Here is a 24,305-nt window from a genome sequence, read left to right on the forward strand (position 1 = left end):
GAAGCTATCCCCACATTTTTATAGGCCTTATCAGATCACATAGCGTATTGGAGCCATGGAATATAAACTTAAATTGCTTAAGGATACCAAAATTCATCCTGTCTTCTACGTGTCATGCTTGAAGCCCATGTTGGGAGAACACGAGTCACCCTAGATCCAACTACCTAACACCACCAATGATGGAGATATTCAAGCCCAACCATAAGCCATCCTCCACCGCAGAATCATGATGCGTCGTCGATGTCCCTCTACTAAAGTTCTAGTGCATTAGAATAATTTACCACTCGAATACACCACATGGGAACCATATGAGGAGCTAAAGATCCGGTTCCTTGAGTTCATAGAACCTCAGCCTTAAGGACAAGGCTGATTTGGAGAGAGCGGGCTTGATAGGACCCTAGTAGGGTTGGGTCCTACTCAACCAAGAAGCAACTAATAAAAACTCTGTGAGATTGTAATAAACCCCACCTAACCACATCTATCCTATAAAGAAGAGTGTCTATGGTTTATAATTAGGCCTTTAGGCTTCTTGGCCGCTGCCCCCCCTTTTACTAGGCTGGTCGGCTAGGGTTGAGGGCAAAAGGGGTAACTCACTTAAGAAGCAGCCCCTAGGGATAGGGTTTGGAGCCTTATATAATCATGTAGCCTTTATCTCTTTGACAATAAGATCTATCTACAATTGTAGCCATATGGCCGACTTCTAGGAGGGTGGAACCCCTATAGTGTTCCAAGGAGTGATCTCTCTCAAAGATCAATCTACATAGAACTCATCTAGGGTTCTATCAACAGAGCAGTTCAAGTTCGTAGGATACCTTAAGGAAACTTATGGGTATTATTTCTATCATCCCAAGGATCAAAAGTTCTTTATAGTCAACAAGACAGTGTTCCTAGAGAAGGAACACATTCTTGGTGAAGATAGTGGGAGCATGATAGAGTTGAGCGAGGTTGGAGAGCCCAGCTCAAGCACCATTCTGCAGCTTGAGTCTGTTTAAGTACCTAGCACACACGTTCCGACTTTACATAGGTCTGGTAGATTATCCTATCCTCTAGAGAGAAATATGGGATATATCAGAGGAGAGGATATTGAGGATATTGATCCTTAGACCTAGGAGGAGGCTATTATGAGTATAGACTTCGGGAAGTGGTAAGAAGCCATAAATTTTGAGATAGATTCCATATACTCCAATAAAGTTTAAAACCTAGTTGATGCACCCGAGGGTATCATTCCCATTAGTTGTAAGTGAATCTTCAAGAAGAAGATCAGAGTAGATGAAAAGATAGAGATCTATAAAGCGAGGCTAGTGGCTAAGGGATATCATCAAAGGCAAGATATTGACTACGATGAAACCTTCTCATCCGTAACCATGCTAAAATTTATCCTAATTCTATTGACTTTTGTAGCATACCATGATTATGACATCTGTCAGATGGATGTAAAAATCATGTTCCTCAATAGCAACCTCAAGGAGAAGGTGTATATAATATAGCCTGAGGGATTCAAGTCCAAAAAAAGCCTAGATAAGGTGTGTAGATTGCTTAGGTTCATCTATAGACTAAAGCAAGCCTCCCGAAGTTGGAATATAAGATTTGATGAGGCGATCAGGTCTTATGACTTCGTTAAGAATGAAGATAAGTCTTATATGTACAGGAAGGTAAGTGGGACCGCTATCACCTTTTTGGTGTTGTATATGAATGACATCCTGATCAATGAGAATAATGTAGGAATACTTTCCACAATAAAGACTTTGCTATCTAGACATTTCTCCAAGAAGGACTTAGGGGAAGTATCCTATATCTTAGGGATTCAGATCTATAGAGATAGATCCGAGAGGATGCTTGGCTTATCCTAGTCCAGGTACAGAGACATCATTGTCAAAAGGTTTAGCATAGAAAATTTCAAGAAAGGTTAAATACTAATAAGACATGAGATGTCACTTTCTAGGAGTATATCCCCAAAGACTCTTGAAGAAAGGGGAGACATGGATAGGATACCCTATGCCTCAGCGATAGAGTCTATGATGTATGTTATGCTATGTACCAGGTCTGATATAGCATAGGCTCTAAGTGTCATGTGCAAGTATCAAGCGGATCCAGGCTTCGAGCATTAGAAAGCAATAAAGTATATCCTTAAGTACTTGAGAAGAACTAAGGGCCTCAAGGTTGAGGGCTACATAGACTCAAGTTTTTAGTCTGATATCGATGATAGCAAGTCTTATTCGGGATATGTGTTCACCTAGAATGGAGGAGCAATATGCTGAAAGAGTTATAAGTAAGTAACTACTACTGACTCGATTATAGAGGTAGAGTACATTGTTACAATAAAGGCAGGAAAGGAGGGATTTTAGATTAAGTTCATCATAGATCTAGGAGTAGTGCCAGGCAGCGAGGAGCTGATTCCCTTATATTACGATGATAATGGGATGATTTCTTAAGCAAAAGAACCCAAGTCTCATCAAAAGTATAAGCACGTTCAGAGAAGGTTCCACCTAATCAAAGAGATCATGGCCCGATGAGGTATAGTAGTGGAAAGAGTTACATTCGAAGATAATATCGCAGATTCACTAATAAAGCCATTGTCTCATATTATCTTTGAGCATTATAGGGGTCTCATGGGATCAAACACATAGGTTATTGGCTTTAGGTCAAGTAAAAGATTGCTTGTCATATGTGTCCTACAAGCCAATCATATGAGTGATGGCATGTGTGATATGATACTCACTCTTTTTTTTATTTATTTATTTGATATTTTTCTCACTTTATATTGCTTATTGCATGTATTGTGATGTCCATGGACCTTTGCAATAGGAATCAGAACGTGATAAGATCATGATAATGAGACTAATTTATCTTTAAACACAGACCCTAAAAATCCTGATCATAGGTCACTCGAGAGGGATATCGAGATGATCGGATAGACTAGTGTGTTGTATGCCCATCCATATGATGAAGGTGGCTAGTGTCATAGTTGCTCATTTGGGGACATTAAGGATACTGCACAAGTGCTCATTGGAGAATGATCTTTATTAACAAGGATTATGTTTAATAATTTATTTTTAAATTTAATTTTTTTCTAATATTTGTTAAAATGCCACATTTTCCTTTTTGACTAAGTCTAACTTTTCATATTGAGTACAAGAGGTTAACATGCAATTATCAAGTTTATTTTTTTATTTTTTAAATTTACTATAAAGATAAGCATGGTCTCTTTTTAGCAATTTATATTTCTTACCAACTAATTTAAAATTATCATATAAATCATGAAGAGCATTAAACAATTTATCATAAGATAAATGAGTTTCGGTTGAGTCACTAAAGTGTAGTTTGCCACATCATCTTCGTTGGTTTGTTCTCGTCTTCTAATGCACTTGATTTGTCCCAAGTCGTCATGAGTGTTTTTTTCTTTTTTTGTGATAATATCTTCTTTTTCAATTGAGGATATTTACTTTTAAACTACCCTGGCTTCTTGTATCCGTAGTAGATAATTATGTCCTTTTTTAGTTCGTTTTTATTTTTAGTAACTTGTTTTACAAGATTTATTTTGTTTCTTTTTATGAATTTTAAATTTTTTTTGTGTGGAGTGTCAAGTCATTATTATCACTAGCTTTCGCTCAAGTAGTCTTCTTTAGTTGTAAGTGACATATCCTTCCTATTCTTTGAAATATTCTTCTCATGTTCATCATATACCTTGCAAGTCATTTCATAGGTCATTAATGACCCTATGAGTTCTTGAACAGGAAAATGTTAGGATCGAGTCGGCATTAAGGAGGGGTGAATTAATGCAATGGGTAAAAACACATCGAGTCGAAAATCTCATTCGATAAAATTATTTCAACAAAGTGAGTTTAACTTTGAAAGCATACGGAAGAGTGTAATGAGAAGGTAAAGCAAGTAAGGCAGTTTGCAAAGTAAGTAAATAGATCAAAGTAAATGCAAACCGAGTTTTATAGTGGTTCGGTTGTCATGACCTACATCCATTCTCGATTCCTCTTCTATTAAGTCCACCGATATCCACTAATGATCTTCCTTCAATGGGCGAAGATCAACTACCCGTACAACTCGATTCTCCTTTTGACAAGTTTAGAAGAGAACCTTTACAACCCCCTTCACTCCTCTCTTAAACAAAACTAATACTTAGAGCTTGAGAGGAGTTTTCACAATACTATAATAGTATTTTTCTACTTTTTGCTCTCAATTATTGTGTGTGTTAACCAAGGATGAGATGGGTATTTATAGGCCTCAAGTGGATTCAAACTTGGAGCCTAAAAGTGTCTCATCACCTATTTTCGAGGTTCTGACAGTACCACCGCTTGTGTTGGGTGGTACCATTGCCTACAGCACTGACACTATGTGGTACCACCACCCAGTCTGGCAGTACCACTGCCTATTAGTCTCTCGGAGACTGTGTTTGGGCGATACCACCGCCTGACATAATCTTGGAGATTGTGCTATGATGGTTTCACCTGTTGGGTCATTGTTTAGGCCTTTTCACTTGGCCCAACATAGCCCAAACTTGGGCCCAATTGGCCCCTAATTGAGTTGGCCCAATTCCAACCTAATTATATACTAACTATAAATTTTAAGGCATACACTAAGCTAAATAAGTCCGGTAAGTCTAGGTTTATTCCGACGAGCTTTCGGTGATCTTCTAGTGAACTTCTAATGATCTCTCAGTAGTGTTCCAGCGGACTCCCGACAAGCTCCTAAACTTCATAATGATCTTCTTGGTAAGTTCTGACGAGCTTCTTTGGCAAGCTCCTGTACTTCTCGATCAATTCCGATAGAACTTCCACTGAACGATCGGACTTCCAATGAACTCTCAAACTCCCAACGAAATCTCATTCTTGACTTCAGGACTTCATTTTGCTTTATGCCTTGATCGTTATCATATTTAATCCTACACACTTAAATCGTACTTCGATCTAGACAATTATTATAAAGCTTGAATCAAATATTATCCAGCATGTCATTGGTTCATTGATGCTTCGTCCGATTATTTGACGCATCGTCCTCTCTTGCGGTCTATTGCCCAATCGGCCAATTGATCAATGTTTGAACCCATAGCCTGAAGCTTTCTGTCGATACATCGACCGATCCTCTAGCTCAACGTCCAATCTTCTGACATGTTCCACTTCGACCCAACATGATTCTTCTTGCTTTTAATTGTCTCTCCCTGATCAAAGCTTTCTACGTCACTCAAAATGCTGATCAGATAAACAATATTAATTGGTTTCATCAATAAAATATGAGATTCAATAGAAAATACTTCAAGTCCTTTACTTCTTGAATAGAAATTACTTTTGGATCCGAATTTTTTTGGAAGAGATCTTACAATTTTATTAACAAGTTTAAGATTATTAAAACTTCTACTCAAAGCTTTCAAACCATTGACAACATCCATAAAATTGGTGTACATATCACCAATAGTTTCACTTAGCTTTATTTGAAACAATTCATAACTAGACACCAAAAAATTAATCTTAGACTCTTTAACTCTACTTGTGCATTCATTTGTAACTTTGAGTGTGTGTCAAATATCATGTACAGTTTTGTATATAGAAACACGATTAAGCTTATTTTTATCTAAAACACTAAATAAAACATTCATAACTAAAGCATTTAAAGAAAATATTTTTTTCTCTAGATCATTCCATTCATTCATTGGTCTAGAGGATTTTTTTAAACCACATTCGATAATATTTCATAAATCAAAGTTCATAGAAATTAAAAAAATCCTCATTTGTATTTTCAGTATGTGTAATCCGTCCCATTGAACATAGGAGGATGCGTAATAGAGTGACCCTATTGATTGTCGATAAAAGTCATTTAATCTCTCTTGGATGTTAGTCTAACTGAGAGAAACTTGGCTTTGATACCAACTATTAAGATCACAACAACACTAAGAGAAAGGGGGGTAAATTAGTGCTTTCGTAAAATTACAATTTTAAAAATTTTGTTCAATGAAAACCGATATCAAAAGTATGCTTAACTTAGAGTAAGTGTAATAAATAATTAAATCAGAAAGTAATAGCAATAAAGAGTAGAAAGGAAATGGACACCAAATTTATAGTGGTTCGGTGATCGTGACCTACGTCTACTCTTGATTCCTCTTCCGTCGAGGCCACCGGTGTTCACTAACGATCTTCTTTCAATGGACGAAAACTAGCTACCCTCTTCATAACTCTTTTTCCTTTTCACAGGTTTAGGAGTGAATCTTTACAAGTCTCACACCTCTCTTAAAATAAGGTCTAAACTTTAAAGAGTTTACAACTTAGAACCACAAGTCTTTTCGTTCACTTTTCTTACTAACTAAAGTAAGAATGAGTTGGGCATTTATAAGCCCCAAATAGCTTCAAAAATAGAACCAAAGAGTCTCATCCCCGGGTTTTTGAGGTCCTGGCGGTACTACTACTAATGTTGAGTGGTCCCACCAACTACAACATTGATCACTGGTGGTACCACTACCCAGTCTGGGCGATACTACCGCCTGACAACATGGGAGACCATGTACTGGCGGTACTACCGCTAGTCTGGGTGGTACCACCACCTGACACTGGTAGTACCATTGTCGAGTCTTCCAATAAACATACACTTCATATGTTCCATCTCATAGGTAGTTCCACTGCCTAGTCTAATAGTGCCACCGCCTAACCTAACCTAATTATGGGTCACTGAATGGGCCTCCCAATGGGTTCAAATTAATCTCAATTTAGGCCCAATGCGTCCTTATTAAGTTAGCATGGTTATACTTAAAACTAACTCAATTAATACCTAACTTACGATGATCAAGACATAAACAATTACAAGATAAGAATTCTATATTGTTTGATATGTCATTGGTTCATTCAAACTCCCGACGCATCGTGCTTTTCTTCAACGTATTGCCCAATCCTTCAGCATGTTGACTCCTGTAATATTTAATCTTGGCACAATGTCCGATTCTTCCGGCCCGACATATGATTCTTCTACTTCAATCATTTTGTCTTTCCATGATCGAAGTTAGTTTTACATCACTTTTCTTAAATATTGATTAGATCATAAATTTATCAATTGATTTCATAATCAAAATTCGAGATTCAATATGCATATGAATAACTATATAAATATCTAAAATAATAATTGAATTCAAGTTTCACAAGCAAAATTTTACTAATATCTCATATGAGAAAATTATAAAAAAAATCATAATTTATATTTTTAAAAATTTTATAAATGATCTAAACGAGTCAATCTATCTTATTTAATTAGACATCCCAAATTGAACTAATTTGAATTGGATTAAACTAATTGGGTCGTATAGATTAGACAAAAAAATCAACCCAATCAAACTAATTGAGAACACAAGTCAAAAATATTTAATTTTTGAAGGATAAAACTATCATTTTATCATAATATATATTGAAAATCTCTTGATAGAAGGGGACGTCAATTGAAATTAAATTATTTCAAAATGGTACGAGATCCTTTTAGGTAAAAACTACTCACCCTAAATCATCTCTTTCGCAACCGCTCACAACCGCCATTGTGTTCCACCGTACACATCCATCCGCACGAGTCATACAGACGGCAACCCTACAGCAATGATGAGACGATGGCCAAAGACCACCGTCCACTACCGCCCATCAATCAACCACCACGACTTCTCATAAAGTCGATGGCTTTTCTACACTGCCGACCAACACGACCTGGCAATGCATCAATGCCGTATAACGATGTTACGAAGAAGTAAGAAATAAAATTTCATTACATCATCAACCAATGAAGTTGAGTTTGTAATATGTTTATCTACCGTACAGGAAGCAATTTGGCCAAGCTTAGGGATAGTGAAGAATGCTAAAAAAACCCATTTATTGATTGTGATAGTCAAGTTGCAATTGGCAAGGATCCAAACTATGATGGAAGAAACAAACGCAGTGGCATCAAAAAATAGTTACTTAGGAGACAGCAGTCCCAAAGAAAAATAATCTAATGTTAGTTGAACCTTTAATGTCATGTTTCATACCACATGTGAAATGTGATGGAAAAGGTAAAGTGAAGCTTAAGTTTGCAATATTATTAATCTAAAATATTTAATAAGCCTATTCAAGTTTTATCCGATTTTTAAGGTAGAATTAATCGAGATATAATGAGGATTAATATAGCTTATAATTAAATTCATGTTTGTGAGGTCTTATCAATGGAGGAGGATCCACATAATGAAATGTCAAGCACTAACATGTTACACTTGATGCCTTTATGTCATAACATGTCCCCTAAGACTATCCACAAGTGGTTATTTTTCAACCTGAACCTCGAATCATTAATTCAAAATATTTAAATATAATTTAATAATAATACACTCATCTACTACTTGTATGTCCTCTTCTTTTTTCTTTTTTTTTTTAATGTGGAACTGATCAAGATGTTATATCTACTATATTGCCCAAATGAATGCATAAATAAGTTTGCTGGTGTGGTTCACAAGAAAAGTTAAAGAATCTTATAAAGCCATTGGCTTTCGACAAAAGAAATCGGCGTCATATGCGTATTTTTAGTTGGAGTCTGGAAGAAAGGTAACTTTGATGTTAGTTCTAAGAGGCTTTGGGCACTGTTACGAAAAGAATAGATCATCTGCATTCGACGCTACTCATCATGCTTCTTTGAACATGTTGAAAGGAACGGATGCTACTGCTATTGATGGATTTGTTGTATACGCCACTTGGTGCCGTGGGATGTCATTATGAACTGCTGTGGCCTCGTTCATGGCCTACTTAGGATGTATGAGGAGATAATTTACAGCAGTCCCACTCGTAGTTGTAATGCTCCTCTAATTTGATCTAAAAGTTTTAAGTTTGTTAAGTTGTAGACGAAATCAAATCTATGTCACTTGATTCTTTTAATACACAGTCGACTATCTCCTAGTCATCCTCCAATTTTTAGCTCTCACATATACATATTATCTTAATATGCCTTATGGAAGTAACATAAAGATGGTAAAGAAGAGTAGAGTAGCATTAGTTATGATAATGAGGTTGGTTCAAGGAGCAAGTTTGGAAAAGTGAAGGAACAATTCCCAAATTACACTCCACTCCACAGCATACAAGCACAACCTCTCTCCCTCCTTTCATCGTCAAGCATGGCTTCCTCTGCAGCTTTTAAGATGGTCTTTGCGCTTCAGGCCTTCTTCTCCGTCATCCTTCGTTCTGCTCTTGGTATGTACATGAATAAATGACCTAATTGCGGTCCATCCATCTCTTTCTATCTCTATTTCGATCAATATGCATTAAGGGATAGCATCTGAATCGTGCAGCGGGTGTTATCTGTGAGGAGCTGCCGCAGGAGGTCTGTGCTTTTGCGGTCTCGTCCTCATCCAACCGGTGCCTGCTCGAGAGCAGCCAAGACAGTGGCGGGAACACGGTGTACCAGTGCCGGGCGTCGGAGATAGTGGTGGAGCGGCTGCGGGATTGGATAGAGACGGAGCAGTGCGTGAGCGTATGCGGCGTGGACCGCAACGCCGTCGGCATTTCCTCGGACGCACTCCTGGAACCACACTTCACGCAGCAGCTTTGCTCCGCTGCCTGCCACCAGAACTGCCCCAACATCATCGATCTCCACCTCGATCTCGCTGCCGCGGAAGGTATGCACGCATGAACCCAATGCCACATGTGTTTTAGGTAACGCAGGTTCCAAGAAAAGAAAAGCTGTCAAAACAGAAAACATATGTGCATGATGGGAGGATGTAGCTTTGATCTAATAATGAATTTGATGTGGAACAGGTATTTTCCTGCCGGATTTGTGCGAGGCTCAGCGCGTGAATCCGCATCGCGCCATGGTGGAGATTCTGAGTTCTGGAGCAGCACCTGGTCTCCGGTGGAGCAGCTCTCCCGGTGGCTTCTCCCCCACTTCCAGTCTAAATGATTCTATTGTATTTATATGGAAATTTATTATATACGACAATTTGCTTACTTAGAATTAATATAAATAGAGGGATGTTAATTAGGAGATACGAGGATTCGTGGCATGTCAAGGAATAGCTGCATTGATTATGGAGATTGGTTGAGAATACCATCTAATTTTTATTATCTAATGAACTCCTATCTGAGTTTTTGTCATTCCGTATGTATTTCGTCTTACAGAATTGAAGATGCATCAGAAAGGGGAACAAATACGTAGGTTTTACAGCATCTGCCTGTTGGAAAAATATATGTTAAAGCGGAATATTTTTTTTCCTCTTTGTGTATCAAAATGGTTCCTCAACAAAATACCAACTTGATATCCAAATGAAAATATCAACCAGCACAACATAAACAATAGAGCAAAAATCAATCACACAATGAGACCAAATCTTTTTAACGTGAAAAACTCAATATGGAAAAAACCACAGGACCATAGTCCACCTCAAACTTTCACTATCAATAGTAATGATAACAGGTTTACAATCGGTCTTCTCTAGAATAATCAGAGGATCACAATAACATCAAGATCATAGATCTCCTCGTAAGGGAATTTTAGGTCTCACAAAGTGGATATAGTAGGAAAGTACCTTAGAGAGGGTAAACTGTAGATCAACACCGTTAGGATTTTAGAGTTTGCTGCAAGGATTCTCCACATAAAATTTGGGCCAAAACTGAGAACGTTTGGCCACCAATTGTCAAGCAGAAAACTCTAAAACCTTACTTTCTCTCTCTCTTCTTTTCTCTATGTGCGTCGTCGCTCGCTGCACGCTCACGTTTACTGTGCCCACACGCACGCTACACTCTCCCAAACCCTATCTCTCTCTTTTTTTAATTTTTGTTTTCAATTATTGATTTGGACTCAATAAGCCCAATTGTCCAAGCCCACATATGGGCTGGACCCAACAATTCTCCCCCTCCAGCTCATATGGTGGGCTGTACCAAGCCCGCTCTTCGCCTACATGCTTCAAGCTTCTCCTTAGGCAAAGACTTTGTTAACATATCTGAATCATTCTCACTAGTATGCACTTTTTTCAACTGTAATTCTTTCAACTCAAGCACATCACGAATCCAGTGATATCTCACATCAATATGCTTGGATCTAGAATGGTATGTTGAATTCTTGGAGAGGTGAATGACGCTTTGACTGTCATAGTAAACAGTATATCCTTCCTGTTTCAAGCTCAATTCCTGTAGAAACTTTTTCATCCATAAAACTTCCTTGCAGGCTTCAGTAATTGCTATGTATTCTGCTTCTGTGGTTGATAGAGCAATACACTTCTGTAACTTAGACTGCCAAGAGACTGCTCCTCCTGCAAATGTCATCAAGAATCCCGAAGTGGATTTCTTGGAATCAATATCACATGCCATGTTTGCATCTGTGTAACCTTCTAACACAGGTTCATCACTGCCAAAACATAAACACAACCTGGAAGTACCTCTTAGATATCTTAATATCCATTTCACTGCTGCCCAATGTTCTTTTCCAGAATTAGAGAGAAATCGGCTGACTACTCCAACTGCATAAGCTATATCTGGCCTAGTACAAACCTTCAATGATGGAAATCTTCAACTTAGCAACCATATACCCCGATAGCTAAAGAGCTATGATACATATGGAATGCAAATTGACCCCCTCCAACGATTTGAAACAAGATGGATCGTTCAAGATTGAAGTTAGGAAAACTATTCTAATCACATAATCAATGAAAATTTGATGAAGTAATTAGAATAGTACTTTGATTCCCTTAAAACGCCACAAACTAAAAAGCTTGATAAGTTGAAAGGAAAAACAAAGATTTTTCTTGGGTTTTGAACGCTACAAACAGAAATGCTTGATAAGTCCAAAGTTCATGCAAGAACTTAAAAACAAAACACTCACCGGTATTGTAAGTCGAATATACTTCTCCAATATGTGCTCTTACAAAGAGAGTCAGCCTTGTTTATATAGTACAAAGGCCAAGTATAAAGGGAATGAATATATTAAATGACATTTATATTCCTAATGCATGAATGTAGATTACTCATGAATCTACATTGAATTGTTTTGAATAATTATTCATGAATAAACACACAATTCCTAATATGGTCCAATATGGCTGAATGACCTTTATTCTTCAAAGATGGCTAAAAATTCATCCTTCTCTCAAGGTTGGAATTTCTCTTCATGATTTTGACTTATTTGAATCAGGTTGATTATTTTAGGCTCTTCTTGTATCCATAGAATCTTGACCAAGTTTTGACTAGCTTGCTCCTTCCAAATGCCTTCTAATAAACAAGTTAAGGCTTCTTTCATCCTTTTAGATTTCGCTTTTGTCATTGGTCCTCGATGAATAGTTAAAGGGTCTTTGGCAGAATTATAATCAACTTGCTCATTCATATCATTCTTTCCCCCTTTCTTGGAAAGGATTCGTCCTCGAATCAGTGTCTTCATCACCTGCATCAAACAAAGATAAATCAGAAACATTGAAGGTTGCACTAACATTACCATACTCACCCGGTAGTTCCAACTTGTATGCATTGTCATTGATTTTTTGAGAGACTCGAAATGGACCATCTCCTCTTGGCATTAGTTTATACTTCCTTTGGTTAGGAAATCTTTCCTTCCTCAAGTGTAACCAAACCCAATCACCAGGTTCAAATACTACTTGCTTTCGGCCTTTGTTGTGTTGTTTCTCATATTGTAGAGTTTTCTTTTGAATTTGTATCTGGACCCTTTCATGCAATGCTTTGACAAAATCAGCTTTTTGCTTACCATCCAAATTGGCCTTTTCCAAAGGTAAAGGTAGCAAATCCATAGGAGTTAATGGATTGAACCCGTATACAACTTCAAATGGGGAATGGTTTGTTGTAGCATGTACACTTCTGTTATAAGCAAACTCCACATGTGGCAAACATTCCTCCCAATTTTTCAAATTCTTTTGAATTATGGCTCTCAAAAGTGTTGATAAAGTTCGATTTACCACCTCCGTTTGTCCATCTGTTTGTGGGTGACAAGTGGTTGAATACAATAGCCTTGTACCCAACTTGCTCCAAAGTGTTTTCCAAAAGTGGCTAAGGAACTTCACATCTCTATCACTCACAATTGTCTTTGGAATGCCATGTAATCTTACAATTTCTTTGAAAAACAGCCCCGCAACATGTGTTGCATCATCTGTTTTGTGGCAAGGAATAAAATGTGCCATCTTGCTAAACCTGTCAACAACAACAAAAATAGAATCTCTCCCTCCTTTTGACCTTGGTAAACCCAAGACAAAGTCCATGGATATATCAACCCAAGGCTCACTAGTTATAGGAAGAGGAGTATACAATCCATGAGGCATTACTTTAGATTTAGCTTGTTTGCAAGTAATGCATTTCTTACATAATCTCTTAACATCTCTTTTCATGTGTGGCCAAAAGAAATGATCACTTAACACATCTAAAGTTTTTCTAATCCCGAAATGCCTCATTAAACCTCCACTATGTGCCTCTCTCACAAGTAATTCTCTCATTGAACATTGAGAAATACACAACTTATTTTCTTTGAAAAGAAAATCATCATGCTTGAAGAACTTATCAAAACCCCCTTTCTCACATGCCCCATAAACATTAGCAAAATCATGATCAGAATTATATAAATTTTTAATATACTCAAAACCCAATAATTTTGCATCAAGTTGAGAAATTAGAGCATACCTTCTAGAAAGAGTGTCGGCAACCACATTTTCCTTACCTTGTTTATACTTGATGATGTATGGAAAGGATTCAATAAACTCCACCCATTTTGCATGCCTACGGTTTAGTTTTCCTTGTCCTTTGAGATATTTCAAGGACTCATGATCGGTGTGTATAATGAATTCCTTATACCAAAGATAGTGCTGCCATGTCTCTAACACTCTTACTAAAGCGTAAAACTCCTTGTCATATGTTGGGTAGTGAAGACTTGCTCCACTTAGCTTCTCACTAAAGAATGCAATGGGTCTGCCTTCTTGCATTAAGACTCCTCCAATTCCTATTCCACTCGCATCACACTCAATCTCAAAAGTTTTAGCAAAGTTTGGTAAAGCAAGCAAAGGTGCTGAACAGAGTTTGTCTTTAAGCAAATTAAAAGCATCATCTTGTTTTTCACCCCATCTAAATCCCATATTTTTTTTTATGCATTCAGTTATTGGTGCAGCAATTGTAGAAAAATCCTTAATGAATCTTCTATAAAAGCTAGCAAGACCATGAAAACTTCTAACATCACTAACACTGGTAGGTTTTGGCCACTCCCTAATTACTTTCACTTTTTCTTGATCAACATGTATTCCTTTATCATTAACAACATATCCAAGAAAAGTAATTTTATTAGTGCAAAAAGTGCATTTCTTTATATTAGCATATAACTTTTCTTTTCTAAGCACGTCAAAAATAGCTTTTAAATGTGTTACATGCTCATTTAAACTTTTGCTATACACAAGTATATCATCAAAATAAACCACTACAAATTTTCCAATGTAAGCACGTAAAATATGATTCATCAATCTCATGAAAGTACTAGGTGCATTAGTTAGGCCAAAAGGCATAACCAACCATTCATATAAACCATGTTTAGTTTTAAAAGCGGTTTTCCATTCATCACCTTCATGCATTCTTATTTGATGATATCCAGATTTTAAATCAATTTTTGAAAACACACAAGAACCATGCAATTCATCCAACATATCATCTAGCCTAGGAATATGATGTCTATACTTTACCGTGATTTTGTTGATGGCTCGGCAATCAACACACATTCTCCATGATCCATCCTTTTTAGGCACCAACAGAACAGGAACTGCACACGGACTCATGCTTTCTCGCACATACCCTTTTTTCATAAGCTCACTTACTTGTTTTTGGATTTCCTTGGTCTCTTCGGGGTTGCATCTATATGCTGGCTTATTTGGTATGCTTGCACCTGGAATGAAATCAATTTGATGCTCAATTCCTCTAATTGGTAGCAAACCATTAGGAACTTCTTCGGGAAAGAGATCCTCATTTTCCTGCAAAAGATCAACAATAACACTAGGCAAACTCTTGTCAATTTTGTTAGAAGCAATCAGAACATCCTTGTACATAAGTACAAGTAAGGGCTGCCTCATGGTTAAGGCTTTCTTCACATCACTCATTTTGGCATAAACACTCATTTTTCTTTCACTCAAACTTTCTTTGTTTTCTCTCCCCTTGTATTTCCCAATACTCTCATTTTTATTTTTTTTGATAAGTATACTCTCATTTTTATTACTCAACTCATCATTTTCTTTTTTCTTCCTTTCTTTTTCCCTCCCCAAAGTTTTGGTTAATGAAGACTCAAGCTCCTCATATTGTTGTTTTATGTGCATTTGGTCCTCAAAAATTATCTTTGGAGGCAAAGGTCCAAGCTGATATTTCTGTCCATCTATGATCAAAGAATAACGGTTCTTGAATCCATCATGTATTACCCTTCGATCGTATTGCCATGGTCTCCCCAATAACATATGACTAGCATACATAGGTACCACATCACACCAAACTTCATCCTTATATCTACCAATTGAAAAGGAAATTAACACTTGTCGATTTACCTTTACTATACCACTATCATTCAACCATTGTAACTTGTACGGTTTTGAATGCTTGATAGTAGGTAATTTCAGTTTCTCCACGAGCAAGGTGCTTGCCACATTTGTGCAACTTCCACTATCAACAATCACATTACACAACTTGTTAGCAATCAAACAATGAGTATGAAACAGATTTTCACGTTGTTCACCATGTTCATCATTTTCATTTTGCAAACTAAGTATGCGTTGAACAACTAGATTTTCACCTTTAGCATACTCTATATCACTAGTATCCTCTAGAATGTCTTCATCATCATCTTTCTCACTTTCAGATTCTACAATTCCATCCCTCATGATCATAACTCTTTTATTAGGACACTCGCGTGCCACATGTCCATGCCCAAGGCACTTAAAACACTTAATACCTCTAGTTTGATTAGGTAGATTCTCACCTTTACCCTTGTTGCCTAATTCATTTCTACCTTTAGTCTCATCAATTTTAGGCTTAACAATGAGTTTATCATCCTTTTTACTCCAATTCGGTTTCCAAGAAGAAGAAGAACCCGAATAAGATTTTGAATCATACCTTGTGCCTTTTCTTTTGAGTTGCCTCTCAATCTTCATGGCCACATTCACCATATCTTCAATCTCCACATAATGTTGCAATTCTACAAGATCAGCAATGTTCTTGTTTAATCCACTTAGGAATCGAGCCATGGTGGCCTCACGATCTTCATCCACATTAGCCCTTATCATGGTTATCTCCATCTCCTTGTGATACTCATCAACACTCATGGAACCTTGTGTCAAGGTTTGCAGCCGTTGATGCAAATCCCTATAGTAATAGCTAGGGACAAATCTCCTCCTCATGATTTGTTTCATCTCCAACCAAGTCTCCACAGGCCTTTCACCATTTCTACGCTTGTCTTAACACAATTGATCCCACCAAACAATAGCATAATCAAAAAATTCAACAGCGGCTAATTTTACCTTTTTCTCTTCAGAGTAGTTGTGACATTCAAATATCATCTCCACTTTTCGTTCCCACTCCAAATAGGCATCTGGATTATTCTTCCCTTGAAAAGAAGGAATTTTCATTTTGATGCTGCCTATGTTTCTGTCCACACCATCAAAACGTCCTCTCCTAGTTTGTCTTCTAGGATTAATATCTTGACCAATTAGAGTAACTTGGTCATCATCCACGTCATCGCCACCATCATATTCATCATTGACAAAGGTTGGTTGTCTCTCACGTCGTGGTTCACCTTGCAATCTATTAATTGCATCATCATGCCTTTCTAGATGATCTCTTACATCTCCCATCACTTTGAACATACGTTCAAATTGTTGCTGCATTGCTTGAACTAAAAGATCATTGGATGAAGAACTCGCTTCTTTATCTTTAGACATGTGTACAACCTGAAAAACAAAGTTAGAACAACCTCACCAACACTCCCTCATGTTTTTTTTTTTTTTTTTTTTTTTCACTCTAGATTTGATTCACTCCACTCATGTTTCACATAATTTTTTTTGGCTTTTCTCTATACTGATCTTACCGCTTTTGTCTTTTACCTCTCTTGTTTTGTTATTTGAGTTCTTAGATTAACTAAGGTACCTAAACAAATAATTCAGATTATGGCAATTCAAAAAAAATAGTGAAATTGGACAGCTTTAAAAGCAAACAAAAGATAGGTCAATTTAAAGATGTGTGTAATGCACTTTAATCATAAGCAAAGACTAGAATTTTTTTTTTTTTTTTTTAGAAATGAAGAAAGATTTCCAAATCGAAATAGAAATTCAAATGAACAAAGATCAAATTCTGTAATTTGCAAGTATTCTTTGAATCCGTAATTTTTTTTTTTTTTTAATTCTGATCTCTTTTTTTTTTTTTTTTTTTTTTGACCTTTGATTTCCCTCTCTCTTTTTTTTTTTTTTTTTTTTAGCCTTTGATTTTCTCTCTTCTTTTTTTTTTTTTTGACTTTTTTGATCTCTTTTTTTTTTTTTATACCGTGTGGAATTACAAATAAAAATAGTAATAACACAAGAAGCACAATAATGAAGATGAAAGAAGAACAATAATTATAGATATTGGCCAAAAAGAAGAAGAAGAGAAAAGAAAAGAAAATCTAAAAGATAGCAAATAAATAGATACGCAAACCTCAAACTTGAGCCGAGCTCTGATACCAAATGATGGAAATCTTCAACTTAGCAACCATATACCCCGATAGCTAAAGAGCTATGATACATATGGAATGCAAATTGACCCCCTCCAACGATTTGAAACAAGATGGATCGTTCAAGATTGAAGTTAGGAAAATTATTCTAATCACATAATCAATGAAAATTTGATGAAGTAATTAGAATAGTACTTTGATTCCCTTAAAACGCCACAAACTAAAAAGCTTGATAAGTTGAAAGGAAAAACAAAGATTTTTCTTGGGTTTTGAACGCCACAAACAGAAATGCTTGATAAGTCCAAAGTTCATGCAAGAACTTAAAAACAAAACACTCACCGGTGTTGTAAGTCGAATATACTTCTCCAATATGTGCTCTTACAAAGAGAGTCAGCCTTGTTTATATAGTACAAAGGCCAAGCATAAAGGGAATGAATATATTAAATGACATTTATATTCCTAATGCATGAATGTAGATTACTCATGAATCTACATTGAATTGTTTTGAATAATTATTCATGAATAAACACACAATTCCTAATATGGTCCAATATGGCTGAATGACCTTTATTCTTCAAAGATGGCTAAAAATTCATCCTTCTCTCAAGGTTGGAATTTCTCTTCATGATTTTGACTTATTTGAATCAGGTTGATTATTTTAGGCTCTTCTTGTATCCATAGAACCTTGACCAAGTTTTGACTAGCTTGCTCCTTCCAAATGCCTTCTAATAAACAAGTTAAGGCTTCTTTCATCCTTTTAGATTTCGCTCTTGTCATTGGTCCTCGATGAATAGTTAAAGGGTCTTTGGCAGAATTATAATCAACTTGCTCATTCATATCACATAGCATACATCAAACTGCCTACTGCAGATAAGTAGGGCACTTTGGACATTTCTTCTTTTTCTTTCTCGCTTGTAGGACATTGTTTCGAATTAAGCTTGAAATGACCTGCAAGTGGAGAACAAACTGCTTTGGTTTTACTCATGTTGAATCTTTCAAGAACCTTTTCAATGTAAGTCTCTTGAGATAGCCAAATCTTCCTTTTCTTCCTATCACGAAGAATCTTTATGCTAAGTATTTGTTTCACTGATCCCAAGTCTTTCATGGCAAAAACCTTACTTAGCTCTCTTTTAAGCTTTCCAATTTTTTCAACATCATGACTAACAATCAGCATATCATCCACATATAGCAGTAAAACAATAAAATCATCATCTGAAAATTTCTTCATAAACACACAATGATCAGATGTGGTTCTATCATACCCTTGGCTCATCATAAAGGAATCAAACTTCTTGTACCACTATCTAGGTACATGTTTGAGTCCATATAAGCTTTTCTTAAGCTTACACACTAGATTTTCTTTTTCCTTGACTTTGAAACCTTATAGTTGCTCCATGTAAATTTCTTCTTCCAAATCACCATGAAGAAATATTGTTTTTACATCAAGTTGCTCAACTTCTAAATTCAAGCGGGCAGCTACACCAAGAACAACTCGGATAGAGGACATTTTCATAACTGGAGAAAATATTTCTTCAAAGTCAATACCTTTCTTCTGACTGAATCCTTTCACAACTAGTCGTGCCTTGTATCTTTGTTGTGAGCTATTATTTTCAGTCTTCAATTTGTAAACCCACTTATTCTTGAGAACTTTATTTTCTTTAGGCAACTTTACCAAGTCATAGGTGTGGTTCTCAAGCAAGGATCTCATCTCTTCTTGCATGGCTTTAACCCACTCATTCTTATTCTCATGTAGAATAGCTTCTTAGTAAGTTTCTGGCTCTCCCCCGTCAGTAAGCAAAACATACTCATGTGGAGGATATCTCGTAGATGGTTGTCGCTCTCTAGTGGATCTTCTCAATGGAATCTCAACCGGTGGTGGAGGTGCTTGTTCAGTTGGTTCAGCGTCATCAACTGTAGGTGTATCATCACTGGTATTCTCACCACAATCTTCTTGTTCATCTCTCCCATGATCATCATGAACTACAGGTGAAGGAACTGGACCCAGACTCTAAGGAATATAAACAGAGGTTTCTGCCTTCTCAATATTATCACCATTATCAAACAATTGGTCTTCACCATCATCGAGAGCACTAAGGGGGGGGGGGGGTGAATTAGTGCAGCGGAAAACTTTCTGTGATTAAAACCGAAAGCTGCGTTCTAACGATAAAAACAATTTCTGTGTGAAAGTCGATACTAAGCAAGATTAAAGTCAATCTATGCAGGCAGTTTGCAGCTATGATGAAAACCAGAATATCGGTGCAAACTGAAATCCGACGTTCGTACGAAGAAACTATTTTACGTCTAAATGCTGATTCGTAAATCACTTGATTAGACAAGACGCAGTTTAAGCAAGAGTAAAAAGGCAGTGTGCAGTTATGGTAAAGCTCAAAACGTAAACGCAAACTGCAATATGATGATCGTACGAAAAAGCAGATTTACGTCTAAATGCTATTTACGTCTAAATGCAGTTTGCGTCTAAACGCAGTTTTACGTCTAAACGTAGTTTATGTCTAAACGCAGTTTGCGTCTAAACGCAGATTTACGTCTAAACGTAGTTTACGTCTAAACGTAGTTTACGTCTAAACGCAGTTTGCGTCTAAACGTAGATTTACGTCTAAACGTAGTTTATGTCTAAATACTGATTTTGAAGATAATGAACTTTGAGATGCATTTTATAAATGCGCAGAAGGCAGTTAATATTTAGGAGGTTTGCAGAAATGATAAAGTGCTCAAAGTAAAATGCAAACCGAGATTTAGAGTGGTTCGGTTAGCCTTGACCTACTCCACTTTTGGCTTCCTCCACCGACGAGGTCACCGACATCAACTAGAGGCCTTCCTTCAATAGGCGAAGGCCAACTCCCCTTTTACAGTTTCACTCCTTTTGACGGGCTTAAGAGACAACCCTTACAGACCCTTTCTCTCCTCTCTTTACAACTCAAAACTTGAAGAACAGAAAGAGGAGAACTTTTGGGCTTTACACAAATTTGAGCTCTTAGAATCACAGAAAAGATCAATATTTCGGTGTAGGTCTGTTTCTTTTCAGTGCTAAATGGGTGGGGTATTTATAGGCCCCAACCCAATTCAAATTTGGAGCTCAAAACGATCAAATCCCGGAATTCCGGGATCAGGCGGTTGCACCTCCTGACTGGAGCGGTTGCACCGCCTGGCAGAGCTCGAAGACTGAGCCCAGGCGGTTGCACCTCTCTGTCAGGGGCGGTTGCATCGCCTGATTCTAGCTTGGAGACTGAGCCCCAAGCGGTGCCACCTCCTGACTAAGGCGGTTGCACCTCTCTACCAGAGCTCGAAGACTGAGCTCAGGCGGTGCCACCTCCTGGCTGGGGCGTTGCACCGCCCAGCTTCGCTGGGAGATCCTCTCCTGGGCGGTGCCACCGCTGACCCTGGCGGTGCTACCTCTTTCACTATTTCAGATCACTTGGTTTGGCTCCAAACTTGGCCCAAACCAGTCCGAATTCGAGCCCAATTGGCCCCTAACCGGGTTATAAGATTAACACCTAATCCTAACCCTAATTAACATGCTAACTATGAATTTAAAGACATTTCTTAAGCTATTACAAAGTCCGCAAGTCAAGACTTCTTCCGGCGAGCTTCCGGTGAACTTCCGGCGGTCTTCCGATAAACTCTCGGAAACCATTCTGCGGACTCCCGGCAAGCTCCTAGACTTCACGATTTGATCTTGGCGAGTTCCAACGAGCTTTTTTGGTAAGCTCCGATCTTTCTCGGTGAGCTCCACGAACTTCCAACGAACCTTCCGGCAAGCTTCCGAAAAACCCTTCGGCAAGCTCCTTACTCATTCTCGGCTAGTTCCGGCAGCATTCCCGACGAACCTTCGGACTTCCGTCGAACTCTCGAACTCGTAATGAATCCTTCGTGCTTGACTCCGATACTTTGTTTTGCTTTATGTCTTCGTCGTTATCGTAGTTAATCCTGCACACACAAGCAAAAACTCTACTCCGATCTAGACAATTATTATAAAGCGAATTGACATTCTGTTGCCCAGCACGTCATTGGTTGGCGCTTCGTCCGATTCTTCGGCGCATCGTCCTCTCTTGCGGCTTGTTGCCCAATCAGCGATTGACCTCCGCAACGCCGATATCCTTGGCGCAATTCCGCTCTTGGCCCGATGCCCGACGTCCGAAGCCTTCTGCCATCCAATATCCTAATGTGATCTCCTCTGGTGCAACGTCAATTCCTCCTGCCTTAATTGTCTAATCCTAATCGAGTAGACCTGCATCACTCAAAATGCAGTTAAACATAAACATAATTATCAATTGGTTTCATCATCAAAATACGAGATTCAACAATCTCCCCCTTTTTGATGATGACAACTAATTGATGACTAACAGAGTTAACCATAACTCCCCGGAGTTTAACCAAACTCCCCCTATCAATATACCATATTGATAGAAACTCTTAGATTCAAAAATCTAAGCAACATGTCATCATAATCGGAGTTAACCTTAACTCCCAGAGTTTAAACAAACTCCCCCTATCAATATGTCATATTGATAGAAACTCTTGGATTCAAAAATCCAAGCAACATGTCATCATAAACTTATGCATAACATATCATGTCATCAACATACTTCTCCCCCTTTGTCATCAACAAAAAGGAGAAGTACCACAATCAAGTGTTTGTGATATAAGTTTAACTCATTGCATGAAAAACATAATATCTATTGTTACCATCATGCAAGTTTGCTATTATCAAATGGTAAGATATCAACATGTAAAATTGCGATTCAAGTTCTTGATATCTTAACATGATATGACATTCATAGCACCTATTCATATGAATGCTGATTTTGATATCTCATCATAATATGACATTCATAACATCTATTCATATTCTTCAAATATGGCACTCATAGTATCAATTTATATATTTCTCCCCCTTTGTCATCAACAACAAGGAGAACGATATAAGCAAATTTTAAATGTAAGTGCGATGCCATAAGTTGGTTCATGTCATTTTCCAACAGTGAGTGATAGGATACCAATTATGCAAACATTTCGAGGAAAACATGATATGGAGATAGCTTTTATTGCTTCTTCCTTTTTATTTGTTATGGAAAACATTTCAAATCGATATGGAAAACATTTCAAAACATGATATGGAAAACATTTCGAGGAAGCCATACGTGAAGTTCAAATCGATAAGATATTAAAGCACACTTCATTTTTGCAAGGATTAAGATATGTAAGTGAGTCAAATCCTTGTATGTAAAAATATCTTCCTTTTATAAGAGGGAATCATCAAATATGTTTCTCGAAAAATATTTTTCACATGATAAATGCATTTGCTAGATGATTCCACATGTCAAAAATCAATGATGTGAATTAAACTTGATATAACATATGCTTGTTAAGTTCGGAAGAGGATAATGTATCAAGAAAATCCAATTGTTAGGATCAAGAAAATCCGAAAATGAAATTTGACACTTTCATACATTCGGACACGATTTTACTAGAGATATTCAATTACAATCATGAAGGTAAAACATGCTTATTATCATGGAATTTTTTGTATTCAAGCACATAATTTTTAACATGTAATCATGGCAAGTAATTGTGTAAAATCATTATGGCAATCAAGTGATTTGATCATTCAATCAAAAAAGTCTGAAAAATAATTTTAACACGTTTAATCATTCGGACATATTTTTGCCATAGTTTTTCAAATGAAGATAAGGCATGCTCATCATCATGGTAGTATGATAGCAAGCTAGCAAAAAATTTCTACATTTTAAGGCCCACAAGCTAGCAATTTTGAGATGTTCAAGAAAGCAACTCTTGCTTTTTGAAATATAAGTTTTGCTAGATGTGCAAGTTAACTTTTTGCTTCTTGAGATAGGCAAGATAGTATTCCTTGGTGATGTTCAATATAGCTAAGTTCTACATCATGCAAGCTTGTGAATTTTATAACATTTTAGAACATGCATAATCACCAAAGCATCGTAAATTTTAATGATGTGCAAAATTACAAATTTTGCATGATTGCATTTGTGTGTCTTGAGATTTGCAAGATAGTACTTCTTGGTGATGTTCAAGATAGCAATTTCTTCTCTTTTGAGAAGTGCAAGTTTTGCTTTCTTCTTGAATTGTGCACGCTAGCTATCTCCCCTTTTGTCATTGTCAAAAAGAAGGGAAAAACCCTTTACATCAATTTTTAAATCATGACAAAGGTTAGTATCAATCTCATTTGTGCATCATTATATTTTCAAATTAAAACATGCACATTTTCAAAACATATAAACTCATTATTATATGCATGATTCCAAATCATCATTCATATTATTTCAATCATTGTTTCACTCATCACTATAGCTTATCATGCATAATATGTAAAACCATCTAACATGATATAAACATTTATTTATTTAATTTTTTTTTTTAAGCATTCATGATACACATCATACATTATCATAATAAAAAGCATATGCATCATTCCAAATCATAAATATTTCAAATCATCATGGTATTAATTTGTCACATTGCATCCTACCATACATGATCAAAACTTCTCATTTGCATACATCAAAATAAATTCATGAATATCTCATGCATTCATATCATCATTTGAGGAATATTGAAAAGAAATAATTGGGTGATGAGATAAATATTTCATGAATACAAAG

General features: G+C 36.9%; 1 protein-coding gene across 1 annotated transcript; it reads left to right on the forward strand.

Moving 5' to 3' along the window:
- Nucleotides 1-4,219: 4,219 nt before the first annotated feature.
- LOC135680303 (uncharacterized) lies at nucleotides 4,220-9,946 on the forward strand. Its single transcript, XM_065194185.1, has 4 exons — nucleotides 4,220-4,350; nucleotides 9,041-9,188; nucleotides 9,307-9,613; nucleotides 9,753-9,946. Exons 1-4 carry the CDS (start codon nucleotides 4,220-4,222, stop codon nucleotides 9,944-9,946), a joined length of 780 nt encoding a protein of 259 aa, XP_065050257.1.
- Nucleotides 9,947-24,305: the final 14,359 nt, after the last annotated feature.

Source organism: Musa acuminata, chromosome BXJ1-8 (genome assembly GCF_036884655.1).
Source record: "Musa acuminata AAA Group cultivar baxijiao chromosome BXJ1-8, Cavendish_Baxijiao_AAA, whole genome shotgun sequence".
Taxonomy (NCBI): domain Eukaryota; kingdom Viridiplantae; phylum Streptophyta; class Magnoliopsida; order Zingiberales; family Musaceae; genus Musa; species Musa acuminata.